Source organism: Mustelus asterias, chromosome 2, assembly GCF_964213995.1.
Source record: "Mustelus asterias chromosome 2, sMusAst1.hap1.1, whole genome shotgun sequence".
Lineage (NCBI taxonomy): Eukaryota > Metazoa > Chordata > Chondrichthyes > Carcharhiniformes > Triakidae > Mustelus > Mustelus asterias.
Window position 1 is genome coordinate 152,321,651 of NC_135802.1, and position 26,978 is coordinate 152,348,628.

Consider the following 26,978-nt stretch of genomic DNA (forward strand, 5'->3'; position numbering starts at 1 on the left):
GGTCCGAAGTTTATAGTGAACTCAATCAGAGCCAGAATTCACTAGAATTTCCACCATGGTTAAAGCCTCTTGCCACGTTTGTAACTTAAACCGGTAGAAACAGGTTTAAAACCTGCACTGCCACTACATCAATACTCTGTCAGTATGATGCCCGTATGGTGTTGTGCACAGGTAAGAAAATTTCCATGTTCTTTGTTCTACACTAAGCTGGTCTCAGTTGGGACTACACAAAAAATCCTGTACCTGGTCTTGGACCCTCCCTGAGTTACTGAATAGGAATTTGTTTTTTGGAAAAAACAGTCAAGGGTGTGGTACTGAAATTCATACATGATATTGCTCAATCCTGTTAGTGGAAATCATCTCAAAAAATTGGAACGACAGGTTAGGCAAGATGCTCCACACTGCTACGAAGCAGTGGCTACGCATGTGTTTTGTTCACTAATAGGATGCTGCCGTCAGTCCAAAAAGACATCTGCCTTCCACACAATTGAGTAACTTTGTGAATGAATTTCATGGCACACCCTTAAATGTTATGTAACTTCACGAATCATTTCATCACATAAGCGAGCAGGAAACTAAGCAGTTGATCTCTGCAGGTGCTAGACAAGAATTTTGTTCAAAGAAGATCAGAAAATTAATTGGTGCATCCAAAAGCAGGATGACAAGATTTATCAAGCAGAGAGTGGGTAACATTATTGCCTCTCTTAGTGGGCACAGAGCAAGCCGATATTCACTCCCATTCTCAGGTGTGTTTATATGCTCCCTGGTCAAGGCCATCAATCTGCAGGTCTTGAATAGAAGAGAAGGAACAATGCTGCTGGGATTGGGACAAGCACATCAGTCCACTAGGCTCCCACAGTCAGACCTGCCAGCGCGATCTGAATGATGATTTCTTTTTATGCCTTGCCAGGAAATTTGCAGTCTGTCAGGAGCACTTTTCATACTTAACTAAGGTGTGGAGCAGAAGGGAAGGTTGCGATCGGGGATTAACCAGACCACAGTGATGAAACTCAAACCATTCTAAGGTTGACACAGGACTGTTGGCTCTGAATATGCCTAACGCCCAACTTACCCTTCACCCCCCAAACAACCGCTTGCCAGAGTCCCAATGCAACTACTAACTGTCCTCTCCACAACAAAGTGCTCAAAAATCTCAGCAGGTTTCTTTAGAAAGAGAAGCAGAGTTAATGTTTCTCATTTGATTTAACTCTTCTTTAGAAATTTGGTTCTCCCTCCACTCTGCTAGTTAGTCTCAAAAAAATTTATAACGGATTTGTCAAACAAAATTTCCTTTTATAAATCTGCCCAATTTATAATTTTCAAAGAATCCTGTTACCATATCCCCAATAATTAACGGTCCACTATGTTTGATAACATGGAGAATCACTCACCCATCCCCACATTAACCCTCATACTCAGCAGGCCAGAGACTCTGACATTAGGGAGTACCAATAATGTAGACGAGGATTTTCCATGGCAAAACAGACAACCAAAAGTCTGATGTAGTTCAATGCAAGCAGGAGAAAATGATGATGACCTCAGGGGTCCGGATATGCAAAAATGCAAACCTTTTGGCAAATATGAAGACTCCACCATGCATTTTTCTGAAGTGTGGTTGATAAGATGATGTTTCCTGCCCTGCATTGCACGCACATGAGAGGAATTCACATCACTGGAGGACAGCAAGGAGGAAGTGTTAGTCACAGAAGCATCGACAAGCCTCTTTCTCTTCCCGATAGGGAAATCCAAAACAAGAGGCACAATCTTGAAATTAGAACTGGAAATAGGAAGGATGAAGGGTCAATTAAAATCTGCAGATCGATGGTTAGGCAAGTGTCATGGATCAAAGCTGAGTAAATGAAATTGAGGGACAGATCAGCTATGATCTAATTCAATAACAGATTAGACTTGAGGGGTTAAATGTTCTCAGATCCTATCTTTCTGATTCCATGATACCCGTTCTCCCCAAATACAGTAACCAGATCCTTTTCCAAGTACCAGTGGAGAAACTGGTGTGTGCATGGTTTCACGGAAACAGCGGAAGAGCATTCCACCTGCTCTCAAGCACAAACCTTGACCATTGTAGGAACAGGCTATGAAGGAACCCGTGATAAAACATGTAGGGATTTGTCAGAATTTCCTGACTCCATGAATGTACAAACCCCAACTTGCGTCACGCCCAATTCGGATATCATGCACTGTCTTTTATGGTACCACCATGCAACTGGCTAGTGGAACTATTTCATTTCAGCTGTGAGAGAAAAGTGTTTTTGACATAATCTTTTCAATTTAAAAAAACCTGATGTTAAACAAATTTCTATGAAGAAATGGCCGGTGTTGCTAGATTGTATGCAGCCTTTTCGTTCTCAGGCCAGAGCTTAAACCCAGATCAGAGATTTAGGATGTAAATTTTATCATCAAGAAGTTCTGGCTGCCTCAAACCAGTTCCTATCAGCTTTGGACCAACCCAGATCTCCACATTTACCATTGAATTAATCATCTCAGCCTGAGGCCAAGTAAGGAAGATGTGGAAAAGAGGCAATGTGCTTTCTAGATAGAGGTTATTTATATTGCTGAGCAAAACAAAGGGAGCTTCACCCTACACCTCTCCTGCATTACAATTGACCCAAGACACTTTGGCATTAACCTGGAAATAAGCAGTGAGATGGTGTTCCATTCCTGAGTTCAAACATTCCTCACACTAAAATCAAATATGTCTACTTATGAGAATACAATCAAATACATTTGGTCAAAACGGTGTTATTTCATTAATTATTTCATAATTTTTAAACATTTGTTTTTGGCTAGACCTGGAACATTCTGCTAAACCATGTTGACAAGGAAATGTTTAAGCAACAAAATCTGAAATTTTGTTTCCTTTAACTCAAAAACAACTCTTTTCCTTTCTTTAAGCAATGCTGCTTTTGTCATGGTGTTCCATTTTCCCACTTTAAGTACAGGTGAAAAACATCCAGAAACATACTTGTATTTCAGTCTTCAAAATCTATTTAATTTGGAATCAAATCAAATGTAGGAGAAGCAGATACCCTAGTATTTACTGGCCAGTCTACATGCATCAAACTGATGCTATAACAAAGCATTATGTCAAGAAAATAGTAAAAGCAAAAATATTTTTGCATTGAGTCATATTTGGAGAGCTTTTACATTGCAATATTTTTTTTCAAAGCTAATCTATGGAGCAGACAGGAGGTCTGATCTCTGCTTATCCATACCTGGTTATGAAATGCATAACCTAGAGCATCCTTCCTTGTGATTATTCTTTTTCCCAATTAGGAAATACTGAGGCCCGGATATCCACAATGGACACCCTTGAACGTGGCATTTTCCACTTTTATTAAGGGCCATTTAAATCATCAGTTGCTTCCACTCAAGTCGGATCTTCTTAGCCTAGGAGTGTAGAACCCAAAGTGTGCAGAGTAGACCTGGCAAGAGCTGGTCTCAACTTTATGCATAGCCAAAATGCCCCTTTGGAGAGGTGCAGGTTCCTGTGTAATTAGCTTTAAATTTTAAAAAGTGAACATGATAAATGCACATTATTCGGATGACAATTCCCCTCCCTCAGCTTTGGGCAGTCCTGCGTAAAGGGGGATCATACCTGTAAACTTCCAGCTCCAGCTCCCCTGGATTGTTTAAAAGGCCCAACTGGAAATCTGCTGCAACAAAATCTTTCGAGTGCAAGAGACCATTTGGCCCATCGAATCTGCATTGGCTCCCAAACAGCATTCTACCTAGTCCCACTCCCCTGCCTTATTCCTGTAACCTTGCATATTCTCTCTTTTCAGATAGCAATCCAATTCCTTTTTGAATACCTCGATTGAACCTGCTTCCACCACCCTCTCGGAGTTTGTTTCAGATTCCAACCACCCTCTGGGTGAAAGAAAATGTCCTCGCATCACTTTTACTCCTTTTGCCAATTATTTTGAATCTGTGCTCTCGAGTTCTTGAAGCTCTTGAGAGGAACAGAGTCGCAGCACTTCAGTGATGCACTTTTGGAAGCGAAGCAGCCCCGTCCAATCAGCAGCCAGCTGTAGTGTCACGAACCGGCTGAGATTATTCATGAAGGCCCCACCTTCTCGACCTTGTCCCTGGCCTGAGGTGTGCTGACCTTCAGGTTAAATCACCACCAGTCAGCTTTCCCCATCAAAGGGCAGAAAAGCCAATGGTCTTCTGGGACCATGGCAACTTTACCTTTTATATTCAGCAAACACAGAGGGCACAGCCACAGGCCCCATACATGCATACCAGTGTCAGGTATCTGCATTAAAGAAAACACAGATCAAACAAACATTGATGGGAAGCCCAGTCTGTGCACCCGCTCTCTTCACCACAGATGTTGCGGTGTAAAATCTCCTAGAAGGCATTTTATGGTCACCGGGAGATTAATGCTAATTCTAGGAGATTCCCGGACATTCAGGGAGGGTTGCCAACCCTACCCATGATAGGCCATTCGTTCTAGGGTCAGTTAACAGTTAGGCAACATTTACATTATTTACACTCGCCTGACATCTCCTCCAATGCACCAAGACACTTCACTATGGACAATCTACCTCTGAAATGGGCCTCTCTGAAAGCCCACTTTTTATAAGCACCTGAATTACCCACACTGGGCCCACCTCTGATTCCTTACTACTTCGAGGCTCGCTGCCCCAACTCCTAATACAGCCCACCCTTGACTATCCCCCACTCACACAAAATCTGTTGTGTGGGCAGACATTTTTTAAAAGTTGAGTTCAGAGTTGGGAATTCTCCCAATTCGCAGATGAAAATCCAGACCCAAAATGTCCAGGGCTAAGTACATGGGGGATAAAAGCCAGAAACTCGCATTTTATAACTTAGTGACAAAGCATGTTGTTGCTGCAACTACCCATGTCTTGGCTCTTGAAGCAATTTCACCTTCAATACTTCACCCCCTCCACAAAAAATTGTCCTTCATTTAACATTTTTGCAATGCTGTGGTTTAAAGTCAAACAAGAAGTTTGTTGTACTTTTTATGGTTAATGCGCTGTTACAGCCTCTTGTTTTGCATCCATTACACCTAATCAATCTCAGGAGCGTTTCATTTGCTAATGTCTTGTAGTAAGGCTTGGTTCAATAATTTAACGGAAGTGTACTGATATGAAGAAAAGGCAGTGATTGTGTATAAGAATCGGTTCCTTGTTAGCAAATGCTTACTGGAGACTGAAATATTGACTGAAAAAGGACTGGAAAATTCTCTTCACCACCATTAAACTTGAGCTGTGAAAGTGTTTCTACAGCGAGTAAGAATCATGTGGGTGGAAAACGTGTGCCATTTGGCCTAAAGTTTGCAGCAAATTCATTAACTTTTATTTCCATCCAAAAATTGTGGCGAGAAACCGCAACATGGCCCGTGAATTCCAACAAAACAAAGAAGCGTTGTGTCTCAAAAATAACAGCAAAGCTCCCAAGTAACTCTAATTGTAACAAGGTACAACACAACTTGACGACATCTTCTAAAATTACAGTTTGGTGGTTGGGGACATGGGAGGTGGTGCAGCGCTTGTGGGGGGGGGGGCGTAGAAATCGTGAAAAAAAACCTTCTTTCTCAGATGCTGAAGCCAAATAAAATGATCCTATTGCCGCCTCAGCTGAAATTAGCCAACTCAGCAGACAGCAGAGGTTAAATCTGTGATCTCTCAGGTCTGTACAACTCAGGACACGACACAGTGCACTTACTCACATGATCTGCCAAGAAAGGAAAAGGAGCTTGGAAATTAACATTTGCAGCATTCCCCCTCCCATATTTTTAGAATATTTTCCATTGGAAAGTTTCAAATTTTTTGCCTACAACACTGCATATCAATCCAAAATGTATAGGTGGTGGTTTGAAAATTTCAATCCATAGTTACAGAATAAAGCACAATTTCTTTAAGCACAGACTTAGAAAAGCAAAATATAGCTCATGCACATCAGATACTGAACATCTTGTGAGCGAATATTCTGTGGTAGTGAGAGTCAACTTGCAGCAAATCTACTTTTATTTCCATTCAGAAAACGTAAGACAAAATGTCACATCATCGACTGGGAGTTCCATAAGAACTCTGGCAACCTTTGAGTTCTGGCCAAACAACCCAAGTGGCCAATTTGCATTTACATTGGGTCATTTTGTTTTAAAAAAAAGTTCCCAGCTTTTCAGCATCATCCAACAGAAGTGCATGTCAGAACTTGGGCACGTGTTCCCAAGATGCCATTAAAATTAAATGGCGTAAAATTTGGAGGTGCCAATTCGTGCAGAGGGCTTCGTGTGGAGAGTGTGATTTGGTAAAGCGACACCATTTTTCTCAATGGAAGCATGAATTTAATCATGAACTCAAAGTTCCATGGTATGCAACTAAGCAGAACACAAAACTAAAAGACTGATCACTATGTATACTTTTAACAAGTGACATGCTATGAGAGTACAGAGTAATTTTGATTTGATTTATTGTCACATGTATTAGTATACAGTGAAAAGTATTGCTTCTTGCGTGCTATACGGGCAAAGCATACCTTACATGGAGAAGGAAAGGAGAAAGTGCAGAATGTGTTACAGTCATAGCTAGGGTGTAGAGAAAGATCAATTTACGTCAAATCTGTAAGAGATTGTAATAGTGCATTATTAGAGAGTTTAAAAGAGTTAAAATACAGTTTTAGAAGCATAAAATGAGAGTAAAAGATAGAATTAGAAGGTATGCTGGGCACAGCTTGCAAGAAGTCGCCACGTTCCAGCACCATCTTGGATTTTTAATTTAAATCTCAGATTAATTTTTATTTGTAATATGCCACTTTAAAAATTACCAGACAGGCTGATATAGTTGGAAGCAAATGAAAACAGGGCTTAAATTTATTAGAACACACGAAGAACTTTTGAATGAATTCACACTCGCACTGGAGAGGGGGAAAAACAGCCAGATTTCCAATTCCTCATCATCATTCAGTTTAAAATTTTGAGCTCAGGTGCTATGCCGAGGGTGGAATGATAGCACAGTGGTTAGCGCTACTGCCTCACAGTGCCAGGGACCCGGGTTCGATTCCAACCTTGGGTGATTGTCTGTGGTGTGTGCATGTTGCCGCAAGGGTTTCCTCTGGGTGCTCCAGTTTCCTCCCACAGTCCAAAGATGTGCACGATAGGTGGATTGGCCATGCTAAATTGCCCCTTACTGTCCCAAGGTGTGTAGGTTGGGGGAATGGGGAGGGTTTGAGGGGGTGGAGAGGGGTGGGCCTTTGGAGAATCAGTGCAGACTTGATGGGCTGAATGGCCTACTTCAGCACTGTAGAGACTCTATGATTCTATTTGGTCATGGGAAGCATTACATTGGAGCCTAATTTGTTTGGCACTATTAGATAGCAATTACAACAAGAAACCTGGCTGATAATTTCCCCTTCATCATCTGGGGACCTGAAGCTTTTTGCAGCACCCTTATCCTCAACCCATGACACTTACTCCAAACCAAGGCTTGAATATAGGAACCTCCCAGTCTCTTTCTGTCACAGTTCATTCATCACAGGAGTCACTAAAGTATTGCTTGTCAAGGACAGTACTATCTTGACGAAAAAAAGAATAGGTGGCTCCAGTACACGCAAACAGGGCTGCATTAAAGGACTGAAAACTCATCTGACAGTTTTTTTAAAGCACATGTAGAGGTTTGCTATAGTCCAAATAACAGCAAATATATATTGCACACAAGGTACTGTTATGTATCAACTTTTTTTATACATACATTTTTATAATGGTCAATTTAAGTAATTTAAAACAAGGCTCCTATAAAAAAAAGCAATTTTGAAGAATGCAGTATGTCAGACCAGGACTTGAGAACAAACTCCCACACCAGACTTGGCATCTAATCCAAGTCAATAACAGGAAGTCCCTCATAAATGCCCTGGTTTCCGGCTGGTAATTTTAGTGCCTCAGTCTGACAAGGTGAGGCTATAGAATAAAACTGACAGTTGACAACTACAACCAGCAGCACCAAAGCAAATGATATCTTTATAATAAAATATTGTACGAGAACCATTTGCTGTAAATTTATAGTTGTGTTTTATTTCAAAAGGTCCAAAAAGCTGCCAGTGGTTCATGTTTTCTGTTAATTCACAGTTCCGCATGCAATGCACAGATTTCATGTCATTATGTTGATGGTATTAAATTTCAACATTAAATAAATGCAACATTATACTCAATAAGCTGTAAATTATATGGCGAACACAGCAAATTCAATAATCATCATTTGAAGGTTTAAAAACTGCAAACTTTAGCCTCATAGTATGAATGTTAGCAACCTAAAATTTAAAACCTTGCAAATGTATACACAGCAATACACTGAGGGGAAGATTCCTAAAAATTTGTGCTGAAAAAATACATTAGAAACTGGATTTTCTGCTCGAGGATTCTAGAAATCACTTCACTGCAGAGGCAAAGCGATGCTTCTGAAGAGCTACAGTGAATTTTCAGTGTGGATTAGATACAAAGGAACTGAAGATAAATTGGAAACATCATTGTACTCCAACTCGCACCAGAGCTGTTACAAATCTGAAGCATTTTTATCTAAATTTCACTGTGAACTGGCTATTTTAATTCAAGTGCTTAAAACCAGCTTCACTCAGAAATAACTTCGGAGCTTAACTAAATAGAGCATTGATCTCCAGGCAGCTTTATTTCTATTCATGAAGTGATAAGTGTTTATTAGTCTGTCTTTTTCAAATCACTACGCCGAATGTGGAATCTTCAGAGGTAGATTGACATATATAAAAAAAGTTAACTTGTTAAATATTGGAAAATAAGAACCAATGTGAGAAAATAATTATAACTTGGTTTTACCTGGAATATTCAAATTTTAGCATGGGCCTTGAATCTACAAACTTTTGACGCAGATGAGAGCTCTGCTAACTAAACCAAACAGACATTGTTATGGATCTTGATTCTTGGGTTCCACTGTATTATTTAGATTAATATCTATTACAGAAAACTATTTCTCCACTTCCAGAGGTAAGAATATATGCTAGTAATCAGGGGGATATTTGTCCATTTTGTGTTAATGTATAACCAACTAAGCAATAATGGACTCTCTTCAAGAACTAGAAATACACAAGTATTATAACTCATTTGCCAATGAGACAATTTTCTGACTTGCCAACCAAGTATCATTGACATTTCAGATTGGCCATCCATTAGACAGACAGCCTGGTTTACATTTCCATTATGTGGAGATGCCGGCGTTGGACTGGGGTAAACACAGTAAGTTTAACAACACCAGGTTAAAGTCCGACAGGTTTATTTGGTAGCAAAAGCCACAAGCTTTCGGAGCCTTAAGCCCCTTCTTCAGATGAGTGGGAATTCTGTTCACAAACAGGGCATATAAAGACACAAACTCAATTTACAGAATAATGGTTGGAATGTGAATACTTACAGCTATTCAAGTCTTTAAGGTACAAACTATGTGAGTGGAGAGAGCATTAAGGCAGGTTAAAGAGATGTGTATTGTCTCCAGACAGGACAGCCAGTGAGACTCTGCAGGTCCAGGCAAGCTGTGGGCAATACCGGGATATTGACATGAACCCAATATCCCGGTTGAGGCCGTCCTCATGTGTGTGGAACTTGGCAATCAGTTTCTGCTCAGCGACTGTGTGTGAAGTCACGACACACGACGGCGCAGAGTCGCTGAGCAGAAACTGATAGCCAACTTCCGCACATGAGGACGGCCTCAACCGGGATATTGGGTTCATGTCAATATCCCGGTATTGCCCACAGCTTGCCTGGACCTGCAGAGTCTCACTGGCTGTCCTGTCTGGAGACAATACACATCTCTTTAACCTGTCTTAATGCTCTCTCCACTCACATAGTTTGTACCTTAAAGACTTGAATAGCTGTAAGTATTCACATTCCAACCATTATTCTGTAAATTGAGTTTGTGTCTTTATATGCCCTGTTTGTGAACAGAATTCCTACTCATCTGAAGAAGGGGCTTAAGGCTCCGAAAGCTTGTGGCTTTTGCTACCAAATAAACCTGTCGGACTTTAACCTGGTGTTGTGAAACTTCTTACTACATTTCCATTGACAGTTTCTGTTCCAGGTGAACCATTTTTACACCGATGAAGCCCTGATTTAATGTACTGGAACCACCTATCATGCCTCTGGCCATGTCAGAATGGAGGCGAAGGATGGGGCATTAAAAATTCCCACCCCAATTACCATCACATCCCTTACCCACATTTCCATGGTTATTGGCAGTCTCCAGGTCCACCCCTGGCTCTTCCATGCCCAGTCACTCAGTATACACTATGTGCAGAACCAATGAACCCTTCAGTAATAAAAACGTGAAACCAATCAAAATAAAACACCCAATCATAATTCTTTGAAAAAATTGGTGTTCTGACAACCATATAAAACATCAAACAGGCTATCAAAGTAACAACAGAAACTTTAAGAATGTCACACCTCTTAGTCTTGTGTATATGCACACTGCTGTATTAACAAAAGAGATAACTGAAATAAATTATAACCACATTAAGATGTCAATCAATCAAAATCAATAGTTCTGTCCAGCTATGTAAACAATCTCCTACGCATATTCCTTTTATAAGTCTGGTCTGTTAGCTTGGGGCTGAATTATATCAGATGAATGGAGACACTGAAGCAGGGTGAAAAGCTGGTCCTGAGTCTGCAATCTGTCGGCAACGGGAGCTTGGTAATTTAACCACAGGCAGCTAGGTTCTCCATGCTGTCTGCCCAATCACAGGTAGGTTTCTCAGGGTTTTGTGGATAGGATTAAGGATGGAAATCCTAAGAATCAGAGCCAACTTTTTTGCAGAGTCACATCAAGTCCGGTACCCTTTAAAAATGGCCAGGCGGGATTCGGATGCAGAAGACCCGTGCCCATTTCCAGCAGATCCCATTTTTGCTGACAACGGGAAGGGGGTGGTGCATGAATCACACAAGCAGAAGGCCCGAGCTCAGCAGTGTTGTTGGAAATTAATACCAAATTCAAACAGATCCCATTTTCACTGTTACAAAGGCCTGAACCCACAGTGCTGGAATCAAGCATTTATGGAGTAGACACACAGGCTCTTAAAGGGCAGATAAGGTCTGCTCAAGTGTCATGATCTGAAGTTATTCAAATCTCAGTCCTTACAAAACAAAATAGATCCAAGCTGAAGCTGTTATTTAGAGTTTAAAAAATACTGAACTGCTTTGAATGATAGGCCATGTGGTGTAGGTTAGAAAAAAGTTCCACCCATTGTCACAGTTTCAATAGCGTTCATTGTTGAAACTTGATAAGGATTGTGTTTTTAATTCTTTCATAGGATGGGGATGCTGCTGGCTGGGCCAACATTTATTGCTCATCCCTAATTGCCCTTTAAAAGGTGGTACTAGGTTGCCTTCTTGAACCACTGCAATCAATGTGGTATAGATACGTGCATAGTGCAGTTAGTAAGGGAGTTCCAAGCTTTTGACCCAGCCATAGCAAAGAAACAGCAATATGGTTCCAAATCTGGATGGTGTGTAACTTCAAGGTGAACCAACAGGTGGTGGTGATCCCTTGCAGCTGTTGCTCTTGTCCTTCCAGGTGGTAGATTTCACGGGTTTAGAAGGTGCTGTTGCTGCAGTGCATCTTATAGATTATTACAGCTGAATCATTATGAAGGCTTGGTCAGTTTCTAAAAGTCCAAAATATATTTCTCACCATGAGGGTCAAAGGCCTGGGTTCACATTTTGATTGACAGTTTAAAGAGGTTGGTAAATAATCAGCTGTCTTTCATACAGTTACTGAATACAAATTTGTTTTTACAACAGATTGAACACTTGAGGGATTTGAAATCTTTAAATGGATTTCATGAATGAAAGTACTTTTCTGTATTAAGTGTGTATGGAGGACAATTCTGTTAGATTATTAGAAATTACATTTTCTTTTCATCTCCACATGGCTTCTGAGGTCTGCACCTGATGAATACTGAGTGAGTGGCTATTGAGGTGGCATGGGGTATGAGTTGGCATGGAGGAGTCATGGAGATTGGGGAGGGTGGTGTGAGGGATGTGGGCTAGAGAACCTAATGTGGGCAAGAGAATGAGGCGGGCCTTTAACTAACCCACCTCGTACACTCAAATTACCCAACTGCCCACCTTCTGGAATTGGCAGGTCCAACACTAACCCATTTCCATTTCACTGGAGCGAAAATGGGGTCTAATTGGCTCCACTAAGCCAAGGTGGATCTGCCAAGTGGGGGGGGACAGTAGTGGAGGCGGGGGGTCTAAGAACAATGGCGGGCCAAAGGAGTTGACATATAGAAAGCTAGCATCAGAACAACAGTGCTTTCAGAATTAGAGAAGGGGGAAATTGCCAAGATGGGTTGGATAAGGTCACTGGGGGAATTGATATATATAACGACATGGGCTTTGAGTTGAAAGCAGTTTTTTATTTATTCATTCACAGGATGTGAGCATCGCTCGCTAGGCCGGCACTTACTGCCCATCCCTAATTGCTCTCAAGGAGATAATGGGGGGCTGCCTACTTGAACTGCTGCATTACATGCAGTGTAGTACACCAACAGTGCTATTTGGGAGGGAATTTCAGAATTTTGACCCAATGACAATGAAGGAAAGACAGCTTGGTTCCAAGTCCAAATCTGTGGGTTTGGAAGGGAACTTGCATCGGCTGCTTTAGGTGATAGCAGTCATGGGATTTGAAGGTGTTGCTGGAAGAGCTTTGCTGATCTACCGCAATGCATCTTGTAGATAGTACACAGTGCTACCACTGTGCATCGTGGTGGAGGAAGTGAATGTTGAAGGTGATATATGGGGTGCCAATCTAGTGGGCTGCTTTGTCCTGAACCATGTCAAGTTTCTTGAGTGTTGTTGGTGCTGCACTCATCCAACAAGTGAAGAGTATTCCATCAAGCTCCTCACTTGTGCCTTGTAAATGATGAACAGGCTTTGGGGAATCTGGAGGCGAGTTTCTCACCACAAAATTCCCAGCTTCTGACCTGTTCTTATAGCCACACTATTTACATAGCTGGTCCAGTTCAGTTTCTAGTCAATGTTCACCTTCAGGATATTGAGAGTGGGGGTTGCAGCGATGGTAAAGTCACTGAATTTCAAGGGGTATGGTTATATTTCTCCTATTAGTGATGTCATTGTCTGGCTCGTGTGGCTTGGGCACATATATGATAGGTTGATGAATTCTATATGCTTCCCGAATACAAAGAACCACTCAGTTCATTGGGCTCCATTTAATTCAGCCAGTCACAGCAGGTCCACTTAAATCACGGGAGAGGCTGCACATCTGTCCCCCAACAGTGGGAAAACCTCCCACAATTAAGTTGGAGGCAGGAACAAGCCCATGGGGGAAACTCATTTGCTCAAGGCAGGTTGTCAAGTAGGCTCATTAGTGAGCCAACTGACACCAAGTATCCCTGAGTCACCGCTAAATTCCCTTGGGGTCAGAGATAACATGGTTGACTCTAAATGCCCTCTGAGATGGCCTAGTAAGCCACTCAATAGTATTAAAACGGTTACAAAATCCACAAAAAGAAACTAAATTGGTCAGATCACCTGGCATTGATCAAGGCAACAGAAACAACGGCAGCAAATACCATTTGAAGGAAGCACTCAGGCAAGGGCAGAGAATGTTCTTTGGGTTGGAAACATCAACGTCCATCACCAAGCGCAGTTCGGTACTGAACAGGCTGGTCTCGTCCTAAAGGGCATAACTGCTGAACTGGATGGGCAGCAGGCAGTGACGGAATCAAACAGAGGGAAAAACCTTCTTGACCTCATTCTCACCAATCTACCACTGACAGATGCATCCGTCCATGACAGCACTGATTTGAGTGACCACCACACAGTCCTTGTGGATACCAGATCCCACCTTCACAGTGAGGATAGGGTCCATCGTGCTTGTGACCCTACCACCGTGCTAAATGGGATAGATTTCAAACACACCTAGCAACTCAGAATGGGCATCCACAGGGCACTGTAGGCCGTCAGCAGCAGCAGAATTGTACTCAATCACAATCTGTAACCTCATGGCCCAGCATATCCCCTACTCCACCATTACCATCAAACCTGGGTCAACAGAGAGCACAGGAGGGCGTGTCAGGAACAGCTCAGGTATACCTAAAAATAAGGGGTCAATCTGGTGAAGCTACGACACATGTCAAACAGAGAAAACAGCATGCAATAGACAGAGCCAAGTGACCCCACAAACAAATGATCAGATCTAAGCTCTGCTTTCCTGCCATTTCCAGTCATGAATGGTGGTGGACAATTAAAGTAACTGGAGGAGGGTCCACAAATATCACCATCTTCAGTGATGGGGGAGCCCAGCATAACAGTTCACAATAAACAGGACATGGCCAACCCAAACAATTGCCACGCCATCAGTCTAATCTTGAGCATCAGCAAAGTGATGAAAGGTGTTATCAACAGCGCTATCAAGCAGCACTTGCTCAGCAATAACCTGCTCACTGACACTCAGTTTAGATTCTGCCAGGGTCATTTAGCTCCTGACCTCATTACAGCCTTGGTCCATGGACAAAAGAGCTGAACTGCAGGGGTGAGGTGAGAGTGACTGCCCTTGACATCAAGACATTATTTGACCAAGTATCAAGGAGCCCGAGGAAAACTGGGGTCAATTGGAATCGGAGGAATAGCCACAGCTACTTGCATTCATACCTGGCACAAAGGAAGATGGTTGTGGTAGTTGGAGATCAATCATCTCTGTTTCAGGTCATCACTGCAGGAGTTCCTCAGGATAGTGTCCTAAATCCAACTATCTTAAGCTGCTTCTTCAATGATCTTTCCTTCATCATAAGGTCAGAAATGGGGATGCTTGCTGATGGTTACACGACATTCAGCACCATTCGCAACTCCTCAGAAGAAATTTCATCACATCTACTTGCTCATTGTTTTAATGATAGTTTTAACATAATAACTGTTTCATAATCTCCACAACCAGAGAAAACAGCCTCTTCATATTTACCCTTTAAAATCTTAGTCATTTTTAAAACCACTATTGGATCTCCTCCTAACATGTTGGTAGGCATGAAAAACTGTATTGATACGAGTTGAAATTTGGGATTTTGAGACTATTTAAACCACTAATGATTCATTTTTATATTGTAGTAATGTTAAGAACAATAACAAATGTGACACTATAACAGGTGAAATAGAATGTCCAGAGTAGAGAGATGGTGAGACAATACTAAACTCTGCCAGAGTCAGGACTATGTGAATTGGTTGGCATGGAGGGGTGTCCAGGTCAAAACCTATAGAAAATAAAGTCCCAGTTTTCACACCTTTACGCAAAGGAGAGATAGCTGTCATTCTTGAGACAGAAACAGCTGCTTTGGAGAAAAGCAGAGGAAAGGACTATTTTGTATTCGCCACCAAGCAGGATGCTAACGAGAACGGTTTTCTGCTCAAAGAGATGGGACTTGTGGAGATTTCAGGAGGAAGGAATTCCTAGAGGGTGTCTTGCTGATGGAAGTCAGTTGGGAGATAATCAGAAGACTGAGTGCAGCGACTTTCAAAAGACCCTGGAGCACTCGCTCTGGTGTGGCAGACAGAAGAAAGTTTGCCGAAAAGTCAGATGAGCTTAACCTTCAAGGCTACATATCTGAGATAACCTACAAACTGGTTGCAAAGTATTTTGGTTGTGTTCATTTGTTAATGGGTAAGTAACTTATCTGCAATTCGATGTACGAGTTGCCTATAATGCAACATTTAGTCCATGCTTATTTTAGTTTAGTGCAGTAAGTCTTAAAACATGAAATCTGGTTGGGCAATTCTTTCCATTGGTCGCTAGGAAAGTCATATATCTTGTTTAAGTTATCAGTCTCTACGGGGATTATAACAACAAGGAGCTAATTGACTTCCACTACTTTAAAGGGTGGAGCAATTGGACAATATCACATTCAGTCTTTGGCAATAGAATTACTGACTTCTTATTCTCAGCACTAAAATGAACAAAATACTTGTTTGCCAATTATCCATTTTGTTCATACTTGACTGTAGCAATTCAGTAACCTCAGACATTCAGATAGTGAGGTGGTAATCACTCTATAGACTAATGGCAAACAAAACATACCACGTCAGCATTAAGTTTTACAATTACAGAATGTATTTCCATTACTGTATCTGTCCATTAATAGCATGAGCCTCCCTGCCTCAAAAGACATGCTTGAAAATTAGCAGTGATAAATCTTTTTGCTGTATCAATGCCTTGATTCTTGCAGTTCTGACAGCCATACTGCAAGATACAAGAAAGAAAAATAAACAATTGCCAGAAAACACTCATTTGTCACACCAACGTCAGCAAATATTGAGGTGAAGATACGAAGTATAAAGTATGGTGGTAATGGGACAATTAAACAAAAGGGTGAATTTAGAGGTGTAAATGACACAGCAGGCAAATTTGTTAGTAGGTAGATTCATCACCAAGGTAAGTTCGAGGTACAGCACCGCATCATTTGAATGAGACACTTTACAATTTTCTGGAATCAACACAGAGTGAAATAATTTCAGATCATAATCACCGCACCCCCCCCCCATTTTTACCTTACAGCAGCCCTTTAAACATTTAATTTCCCTTGCCCTCCATCCGGTTTAGGACTTTATTCTTTCCCTACCTCTGTATCTGTTTCTATTCACTTAACATGCTAAAGTTTTCTGGTTTTGATGAAAGGTCATTGATCGGAAATACTAACTCTTTCTCTCTCCACAGATGCTGACTGACCTGTTGAGTATTTCTGAACATTTTCTGTTTTTATTTCAGATTTCTAGCATATGCAGTATTTAGCTTTTGAAGAAATGTTTATACTTGCCAGTGCACTCTGTGGCTTTGTCTCAGTAACCTCACAAGGCTACCTTGTGTTACTCTTTCAATTTTGACTTTGCGCCTCTGACCCATAAATTCCACCATCAATTTTTTTGTTGTAGGTGAGGGGGAGGATGAATGGGGAGGACATGCCTGCAGGATCTGGGTGGGGTGGAATGTGGTGGTGGGTACAGCAGGGGAGGGGAGAAGAATATCATCCTGAACTGAGCTGAAGGAAGAAAATAGTTCTGGGTTGAATTGGGGTGAGACAAGGAGAGGAGGTTGGAAGTTGGATGGCATATGCTGTGGTGATAGTGACCATAACTTGGTAAGATTTAAGGTAGTTATGGAAAAAGACAAAGATTGACTAGAAATAAAAGTTCTGAATTAGAGAAAGGTCAATTTTAGGGTGAAACAGGATCTGGCCAAAGTGGACTTGGAGCAGATAATTGTAGGAAAATCCACATCAGAGCAATGGGGGTCATTCAAAAAGAAAATACAGAGAGTACAAGGCCAACATGTTTCTGTAAAGGTAAAGGGTAGGACCAAAAGGTCCAGGGAACCCTAGATATCAAGAGAAATACAGGATTAGATAAAGAAAAAAAGGAAGGCTTATGGCAGATACAGGGGGCTGTAAATATTGGATGCCCTAGAGGAGTATAGGAAATGTGTGTGTGTCGGGGGAGGGGGGGATGTCCTTCACAAATAAGTTCAGAGAGTGAAGAGGGAGCCTGACAAAACACTGTGGGCAAAATAGAGGAAAATCCCACAGTGTTTTATAAGCATATTAAGGATAAGAGGGTAACAGGGAAAGAGTAGGGACCAAAATGATAACCTGTGAGGTATTAAAAGAGTATTTTGCATCAGTGTTCATGATGGAGAAGGACCATATAGGTATAGAAGGCAGTGAGAAGGACTGTGATATAATTGAACAGATTAGCATTGAGGGAGAAAGTGCCTCAGTGGTTTCAGCAGGATTAAAAGTGGATAAATCCCCAGGCCCAGATAAGATGTATCCTAGACTGCTGCGTGAGGCAAGAAATTGCAGGGGTTCTAACATTAATTTTCAATTCCTCTCTGGTCACACTTGAGGTAATTCATGTAAATTCATGTAAATTATTCATGTAAATTGAGTCTGTGTCTTTATAAGCTCTGTTTGTGAACAGAATTCTCACTCACCTGAAGAAGGGGCTTAGAGCTTCGAAAGCTTGTGTGGCTTTTGCTACCAAATAAACCTGTTGGACTTTAACCTGGTGTTGTTAAACTTCTTACCACACTTGAGGTGCCAGAGGACTGGAGGACAACTAATGTGGTACCATTATTCAAGAAGGGAAGTAGGGAATAAAATAGGTAATTGCAGGCCAGTGAGTCTAACATCAGTGGTAGGAAAATTATTGGAAAAAAATCTGAGGGGCAGAATTAACCTCCACTTGGAGAAGCAAGGATTAATCAAGGATAGTCAGCATGGCTTTGTCAGGGAGATCGTGTCCAACAAATTTGATTGTATTTTTCAAGGAGGTGACTAGGTGTGTCGATGAGGACAGTGCCGTTGATGTAATCTACATAAAGCTTTTGACATGTTACTGCATGGAAGGCTGATCAAGTTAAGAGCCCATGGGATCCAGAGCAATTTGGCAAACTGGATCCAAAATTGGCTTAGTGGCAGGAGACGGACGTTGTTGGTCAAAGGTTGTTTTTGTGACAGGAAGCCTGTTCCAGTGATGTACCATAGGGATCAGTGCTGGGTCCCTTGCTGTTTGTAATGTACACTTATGATCTAGAAGACAGTGTGGGGAGAATGTGTCATTTGTGCTTACTGATTAAAAATTAGTTGTGTGGTACGTAGGAGGAGGAAAACCTTAGATTGCAGGGCAAGATAAAGGGGCTGGCCAGATAGGCAGAATGTTGGCAAATGGAATTTAACCCTGAAAAGTGTGAGCACTTGAGGTGAGGGAATACACAATGATCAGCAGGACTTTCGGATGTACAGAAGACCAGAGGGACCTTAAGGTGCATGTCCACAGGTCCCTGAAGGCAGCAGGATAGGTAAAGGTGATTAAAAAGATTAGCTGAGGCAGAGAATATAAGAGCAAGGAGGTTATGATGGAGATGTATAAAAGGCTCATTAGGCCACAGCTAGAGTACTGTGCGCAGTTCAGGTCACCATACTATAAGAAAGATGTGATCGCACTAGAAAGGGTGCAGAGGAGACTCATCAAGATGTTGCCTGGGCTGCAGCATTTCAGCTATGAAGAGAGGCTGGTTAGGCTGGGACTATTTTCCTTAGAGCAGAAAAGGCTGTGTGTGTGTGGACTTAAGATAAGGAGCAGGAGATTTAAAGGGGATTTGAGGCGAAACTTTTTCACCCAGATGGTGGTGGGAATCTGGAACGCGCTGCCTGAAAGGATGATAGAGGCGGAACCCTCACAACATTTAAGAAACATTTAGATGAGCACTTGAAACATCACAGCGTACAAGGCCATGGACCAAGTGCTGGAAAATGGGATTAGAATAGATAGGTGCTCTATGGCCGACGCAGACATGTTGGGCCAAATGCTTTTCCCCCAGTCTGCATTCACGTAATTGAACTCCAATACTATTACTGCTCTATTAACTTTATATTTCTCGGAAAGTTGCCAACAGATTTGGTCCTCTATCACCTTCTTACTACTCGACAATTTGAAGTAGACATCCAGCTCGATAAATAGCCAGCAATGTTCCTTTACTGTTTCCAAATAGAGATTTAGTCTTTCAATCCTCTAGTATATTGTCCCTTTATAGAACTGCAATGCCAGAGTTTCCCAAATTGTGGGTTGCAGCCCCTGATGGGGGTCTCAGGGCAAGATATTGGTGTTGTGAGCTCTTGAGACTGCAATGGTGGTCTTAGAGCTAAGGACATAGTTGGGAAAGTCTTAAGATGAGATCCGAGCCCCCAAGATACACGTGCTCTATTTTTTTCCCTGGCACACAGTTTGAGGGGAGAGGAGTGAACAAGCTTCTCATGGGCAGCCTCAGTATCTGCTTTGAGCCCTATTTTTTCTGGTATCTGATTTTTGTACCAGCAACACTCAGAAACATAGCCTGAGCTTCATTGTGGAAGTCCTCAAACAATTATGGTAAATGATTTTGCTGAAAGCTGTTTCACTGCTGAGCTCCTGACCATGATTATATTCACCAATATAAGCATCTCGGGTCTGCAGATGACTGTCGTATACCATGTATAACTGTACTCTCAGACTAAGTGATGGAAAGTAGTCTCACCAGGCCCAGAGATTGAGCTCACATTGTCACAAAACTGGCGATTTCAAATTCAACCCATCTTCAGATGTCTATAGTTCATGTGAACGTTAATAATTAAATACTGACGGTCACTATCCTGTTTCCACTTCCCTCTGTCAAGAACCGAGGGCTACCCTTCCATCCTCCGCTCAACAACCAAACCGTACTTCTCCTCCCTCCTCCACTCAATGACTTTCGTACCCTCCAAAATTTCACTCTGGGGTCACACCAAGCCTGAGGCATTAAAATGGGCTCATACCAGAAAAAAGTTTGGGAAGCATTGTCTAACACTATCCTGTGTCAGTATTGCAACCCCATCCTCTCCTTTCTTCCCTGTACTATTTCTCCTGAATACCCAGTAGCCACAAATATTTAATCCCATTCCTGATATGTTTCAGTCAGGTCTCCGTTACAGCCATTATTTCATAACCTCACATAGTAACATGTGCCTGTAGTTCATCAACATTGTTTGTAACACTCATGTATTCCAACAACTTGCTAATCTGCTTTTTTTTGTTTCCATTTATTTCCTGCTATTACAACATTATGCCTTGTTCCTCCTACTTATCTATGGTCAACCACGCCCTCAATTCACACACCTTTGATGGTCTGGTCGGTCCCCAATGCAAACCATTACTCGCTCTCACTTTTGCCGCTCCCCTAAGTCCAAAGATCACAGACTTGAAAGATTATGGCAGACAATTTTTAACAATCCACTACCACATCTAGTTGGATCACATAAAACTGCTCTTGTTTGCTCCAACTGCTCATGATTCCAAGATCATCCTGGAAAGCAAAGACAATCCCCAGAATTTTTTACTCTGCAGCAAACCATCTTCTAAAAACCCCTCCCCCGCCCTCTCCACTCTCACTTCCAACCAAGTGCAAGGAGCACATGGACTTTCTTGTCACCAAGCTTGAAACCATCTGATCCACTCGCTGTCTGTGCTATGTTCCTCCCTTCCGTTAACCCACCCAGCCAAACTTCCTCTAAAACTTCCCTAACTCTGAACTCTCATCCATCTTGAGTTGTCTTCCATCTCCTCACAGCCCCCGTCAAGCTCACCCTGTCCATGAGATCCAGCTCCTGTTCCCTTGTTCCCAGTAAACTACTTACCACCCAACTTCCCCTCCTGGTCCCATATTAGCCGATGTTCACAGTTCTCTCTCTCCAGGTATTGCCCCTCTTTACTTCAAATCTGCTATCATCAATCCTCTTCCCTAAAGAACAATTCTATTGGCCCCGATGTCCTTGTAAACGACTGTCATCTCTAATCTCCCTTTCCACTCCAAAGTCTTTGAACGTGTTGCTTCCCAAATCCATGTCCATTTTTTCCACAACTACATGCTTGAATCTCTCTGATGAGGTTTCCAGCTGTCACAGTACCAAAACAGCTGTTGTCAAATCTACAAACAACATCCCATTCAACTGTGACAAAGGCAAATTTTCCCTCCTCATCCTTCATAAGAACATAAGGACTAGGAGCAAGAGTCAGGCCCCTCGAGCCTACTCCGCCATTCAATAAGATCATGGCTGATCATTTCATGGACTCAGCTCCACTTACCCACCTGCTCACCATAACCCTTAATTCCTTTGCTGTTCAACAACGTTCAATGAGGTAGCCTCAATTGCTTCACTGGGCAGGGAATTCCACAAATTCACAACCCTTTGTGTGAAGAAGTTCCTCCTCAACTCAGTTCTAAATCTGCTTCCCCTTATTTTGAGGCCATGCCCCCTAGTTTTAGTTTCGCCTGCCAGTGGAAACAACTTCTCTGCTTCTATCTTATCTATTCCCTTCATAATCTTACATGTTTCTATAAGATCTCCCCTCATTCTTCTGAATTCCAATGAGTATAGCCTCAGTTTCTCCTCATAAGCCAACCCTCTCAACTCCGGAATCAACCTAGTGAATCTCCTCTGCACCCCCTCCAGTGCCAGTATATCCTTTCTCAAGTAAGGAGACCAAAACTGTAAACAGTACTCCAGGTGTGGCCTCACCAACACCTTATACAGCTGCAACACAACTGACCACACCATCCTCCCCCAATGCCTCCCTATGTGTGGGACTGCTCTGACCTGTTTCCGTTCTTAATAATCTAATGGATTGAGTGTATCACTTGCCGTGGTTTCCCTTCCTGCTCTCACATTATTTCTGATGTCCCCCAAGGATCGATTCTTGACTTCCTCCTATTGCTCACCTACATTCTGCCCATTGGTGATATCATCAGAAAGGGTAGCATTAGCTTTCACACTATGCTGATGACAACCGGCTTTACCTTACCACAAACTCTCTCAACGCCTCCATTGTTACTAAATTATCAGACTGCTTTTATCCAATATTCCGTACTGGATGCACAGAAACTTCCTCCAGTTAAATGTGAGGAAGACTGATGCCAATGTTTATAGACCCCACTCCAAACTCTATTCCCTGGCCACCAACTCCATCCCTCTCCCTAGCAACTGAGATTAAACCAGTCCATTCACAACTTTGGTGTCACAACTAAGGTACGTTCCTGACCAGAGAGCCTGCTTCATCACTAAAACCATCTAATTCCATTTTTGTAACATCACCTGACTTCACCCACCCCTGAGCTTATCTGCTGCTGAAACCCTTAGATGTAGAATCCCGACAGTACAGAAGGAGGCCATGCAGCCCATCAATTCTGTACCAACCACAATCCCATCCAGGCCCTATTCCCATAACCCCATGCATTTACCCCCTATCCCCCTGACACTAGGGTCAATTTAGTATGGCCAATCCACCTTTGGACTGTGGGAGGAAACTGGAGCACCCGGAGGAAACCCAGGTAGACATGGGGAGAAAGTGCAAACTCCACACAGACAGTGACCCGAGGCCAGAATTGAACCTGGAACCCTGGTGCTGTGAGGCAGCAGTGCTAACCACTGTGCCACCGTGCCGCCTTACGTGCCTTTGTTACTTCTCATTTAATTATTCAAATGCATTTCTGGCTGATCTCTCACAGTATAATCTCCATAAACCTGAGGGCATCCTAAAATCCACTGTCCACATCTTAACTCGCAGCAACACTCGTTCCCTAATACCCCTGTTCCCACTGACATCTTCTGGCCAATAATATAATTTTAATATTCCCATCCTCGTTTTCAAACCCTTCCATTGCCTTGCCACCCCATCCCTGTAATCTCCTCCAGCTCCACAATCCGCCAAGATATCAGCACTCATCTAATTCTGGCCTCTTGAGCATCTGATTTTAAACACTTCACCATTGATAGTTATGCCTTCAATTGCCTCGGCCCTAAGTTCCAAAATTCCTCTGCCAGACCTGCTGAATCTTTGCATCATTTTCAGTTTTTTTATTTCTGAAATTCCTACTTGGCACCCCTCCATCTTGTTTTCCTCCTTTAAGACACTCCTCAAAACCCAGCTCACCTTGGCTTTTAGCCATCTGACATAACATCTTAGTGTCAAATTTTGTTTGATAACGTTCCTGTAAAGTTCACTGGAACATTTTATTACCTGAAAAGTGGCTACATATAAATGCAAGTTGCAACCGTTGATGTATGCACCTTGCATCTCTCAGCTGCTGGATCCTGGTGCTGCGAAATTTTTGAAGTGAAATTGGTTTAAATCCCTTCCCTGACAAAGGGCATCAGCTCTCAAACTATCATAGTGCAAGATCAAACAAAATGTATGTAACTCACAGGTACAAATTTAATTAACATGCTGCACCCAAGAGAGAGACAGAGACAGAGACGGAGACAGATAAAGAGAACGTGGTGTCACAGTGGTTAGCACTGCTGCCACACAGCACCTGGGACCTGGGTTCGATTCAGGCCTTGGGTGGCTATGTGAAGTTTGCGCATTCTCCTCGTGTCTGCGTGGGTTTCTCCAGGTACTTCAGTTTCCCCTCTCAAATCGAAAGATATGCAGGTTAGGTGGATTAGCCGTGTTAAATTGCCCTTAAGTGTCCCAAAATGTGTAGACTGGGAGGATTAATCATAGATGGGGGCGGGGGGAACTATCTAGATGCAAAGTGATGAAACTGCAACAATAATATCAACAAAAAACCCTGCAAGTGGACAACTGTTTAAAAAACAAACTGTGCAAATGCAAAGTGATGAAACTGCAATAATGGAAACAAAAACCTTGCAAGTGCATAACTGTTTAAAAAAATACCATCAATCTAAAAGGGGTATGTTTTTGGGGATAAGAGGCTGCATTGCAAGTTTAGTGATGAGCACATTGTTGGGTTGTTGGCATGTGCCAGCCAGCAGAGTGAGTGAGTGAGTGGAGTGAGTGAGTGGAGGGAGTGAGGCAGTGAGTACCTGTCCAGTGATGCCGGTGATGATGGCCACTTTCCTCTTGCCTTCAGCCCCTCCAGCTGATGAGGCCGGGCTGTCACCGCCCTCCGCCGCCGCCTCACGCTTCACATCATTCATCGCTGCCAGTTTGGAGAGTCCCCGGGGGCCGCCGCCAACCTTTCCTACTTCACTTCACTCCACAAGACACCTCACGTCCTCTTCGCTGGGGATCGAGTGCACTCACACTTCCGCGTTGCTGTTAGGAAGCCGCCACCTCCAGGGGCCGGCCACTCGGTACCAACCGTCTGCAAGCTGCTCGCACCGCCCCTAGCAACTGCTGCTGCGCCTGCGCCGCCCCTAGCAACTGCCCCGCCCCCTCCTGCTGCGCCTGCGCCGCCCCTGAAACCGCCCGGCCCCCTCCTCCCTCTGCTGCGCCTGCGCCGCCGCAGTAGCTGCCTATTAAGCCCCCCCTCTCCTCCAGCCACAGCGCCACCAGCAGCACTGGAGGTACGTCGACAGCATTTGTGGAGAGAGAATAGAGCCGTTGTTGAAACGCCTGACCTGCTGAGACTTTCCAGCATTTTCTGTTTTTGCATGAGAAAGACATCTGCTTTACATTTCCATTGTGAGAAGTCTCATAACATCAGGTTATCTAGATGCAAAGTGATGAAAACACCACATTTCCATTGACCATTTCTGTACCAGGTGAACAACACCATTTTTGCATTGCTGAAGCCCCGATTTAATGTAACCACCTATCATGCCTCTGAACATGCCAGAATGGAGGCGAAGAATGGAGACATTTGTAAAATGGGGAGGGGGTAAAATGGGTTGGGGCAGATTCCACAATTCCCACCCCATCACCTCCATCATTCCCCCACCTCCACCTCCATGGCTGCAAGCATTCTCTATGTCAACTCATGGCTCTTCCATGTCCAGTCACTCCATATACACAATGTTCAGATAACAATGGCATGTGCAACTGAACAAAATAAAACATCCAATCATAATTCTTTGAAAAAAAAGGTGTTCTGACAACCCTATAAAATGTCAATATCAAACAGCTTGTGGAACTAATAAATAAACTTTAAACTTGAGATAACAAGGTGGACATTACTGCCTGGAATAAATTTCAATTGAAGTGCATTTGGATTTTGCAATATATTTTAAGCAGCGGTTAACCCTATTTTAAGAATCTCCCTGATGCAATGTTGATCCTTGAGTAACTTAGCTAGTTAAAATGCTTCAGGAAAGTGTATTCCTTAATATAACTTATGCAAGCCTCCTGTAATGTTAATCCCAATTTTAAGAGTCTCCCTGATGCAACGTTGATCCTTGTGCAACTTGGTTAGTTCAAATGCTTGAGGAAAGTGTATTCCTTAAGATATGACAGATGCAAGCCTCCTGTAAGTTGATGTGAACGATCTCTCTGGTGGGTATCACAGAATAACCTGAATAACCTCACCTGAAGAAGGGGCTTGGGGCTCAAAGCTTGTGTGGCTTTTGCGACCAAATAAACCTGTTGGACTTTAACCTGGTGTTGTTAAACTTCTTACTGTGTTTACCCCAGTCCAACGCCAGCATCTCCACATCATGGGTATCACAGAATCCAGTGCAGGTTGATAGTATAGAGTCATGTTCACTATCACTGATATATCACGCTTTTAGCTTGATTCTTAACTGAAGTTATTTTTGAAGCTTTGATGTAGACAAATATGGAACAGTCAGGTTACAAATAAAATTCAAACCCAGCCCTTCCCCCCTTTCCTCCTCCTCTACCCCTCCTTCCCCCCTCCCCTTTCCCCTTCTCCCTTTTCCCCTTCCCCTCCTTATCACTCTTCCTATTCCTCCCTCACCTCCTTGTTTAGAGACAAAAGAGCCGTTGTGTTAATGTATAAAAATATTTTATTGATTGTTGTTAGAAAAATATATATTTTGTATGAAACTTGAAAAGATGAGGCAATTCAACATGTCAGTGCAGCTGCTAAAGTAAAATGTTTACTTAAATGTTAACATGGTATCAAAGTTTTGTAGTGATAATGTTATTTTTGTTAATAAATATTTTCCATTAAACTACAAAATTCTACTAATGCTTTATTGAAACAAAACAAAACATTTCATAGAAACCCTACTGATGCGCGTCAATTGAACACGAGGCACGAAGCTTCGGTAACAGAAGGCTTTTATTGTCTAACAATGGAACTTAATCGAACGTTAACACACTATCCCAGACTGACGAGGTCCCGCCCGAGCAGGGGGTCTTATACCTCTCCCAGGAGGCGGAGCCCGACTGGGATGTGCCAAAACAGTAACAACCACAGGTGTATCAAACCCACCCTAGCCCAACAACAACATTAGAACAATCCCACAGTGGGAACACCCTAGCCCAACAACAACATTAGAACAATCCCACAGTGGGAACCAACGATGGTTCACCACACCTACAGCACAGAAAGAGGTAATTCGGCCCATCGGGTCTGCACCGACCACAATCCCACCCAGGCCCTACCCCCATATCCCTACATATTTACCCACTAATCCCTCTAACCTACGCTTCTCAGGACACTAAGGGCAATTTTAGCAAGGCCAAT

The 26,978-nt window shown here is 42.6% G+C and overlaps 1 protein-coding gene across 1 annotated transcript in view; it reads right to left on the reverse strand.

Moving 5' to 3' along the window:
- The window catches only part of gmds (GDP-mannose 4,6-dehydratase), a 563,765-nt gene extending 539,049 nt beyond the window's left edge, over positions 1-24,716 (reverse strand). The window contains exon 1 of the mRNA XM_078198517.1: positions 24,412-24,716. Within this exon, the coding sequence (XP_078054643.1) occupies positions 24,412-24,525 (114 nt within the window). The 5' untranslated portion in view covers positions 24,526-24,716. The remainder of the gene's footprint in view (positions 1-24,411) is intronic.
- Positions 24,717-26,978: the final 2,262 nt, after the last annotated feature.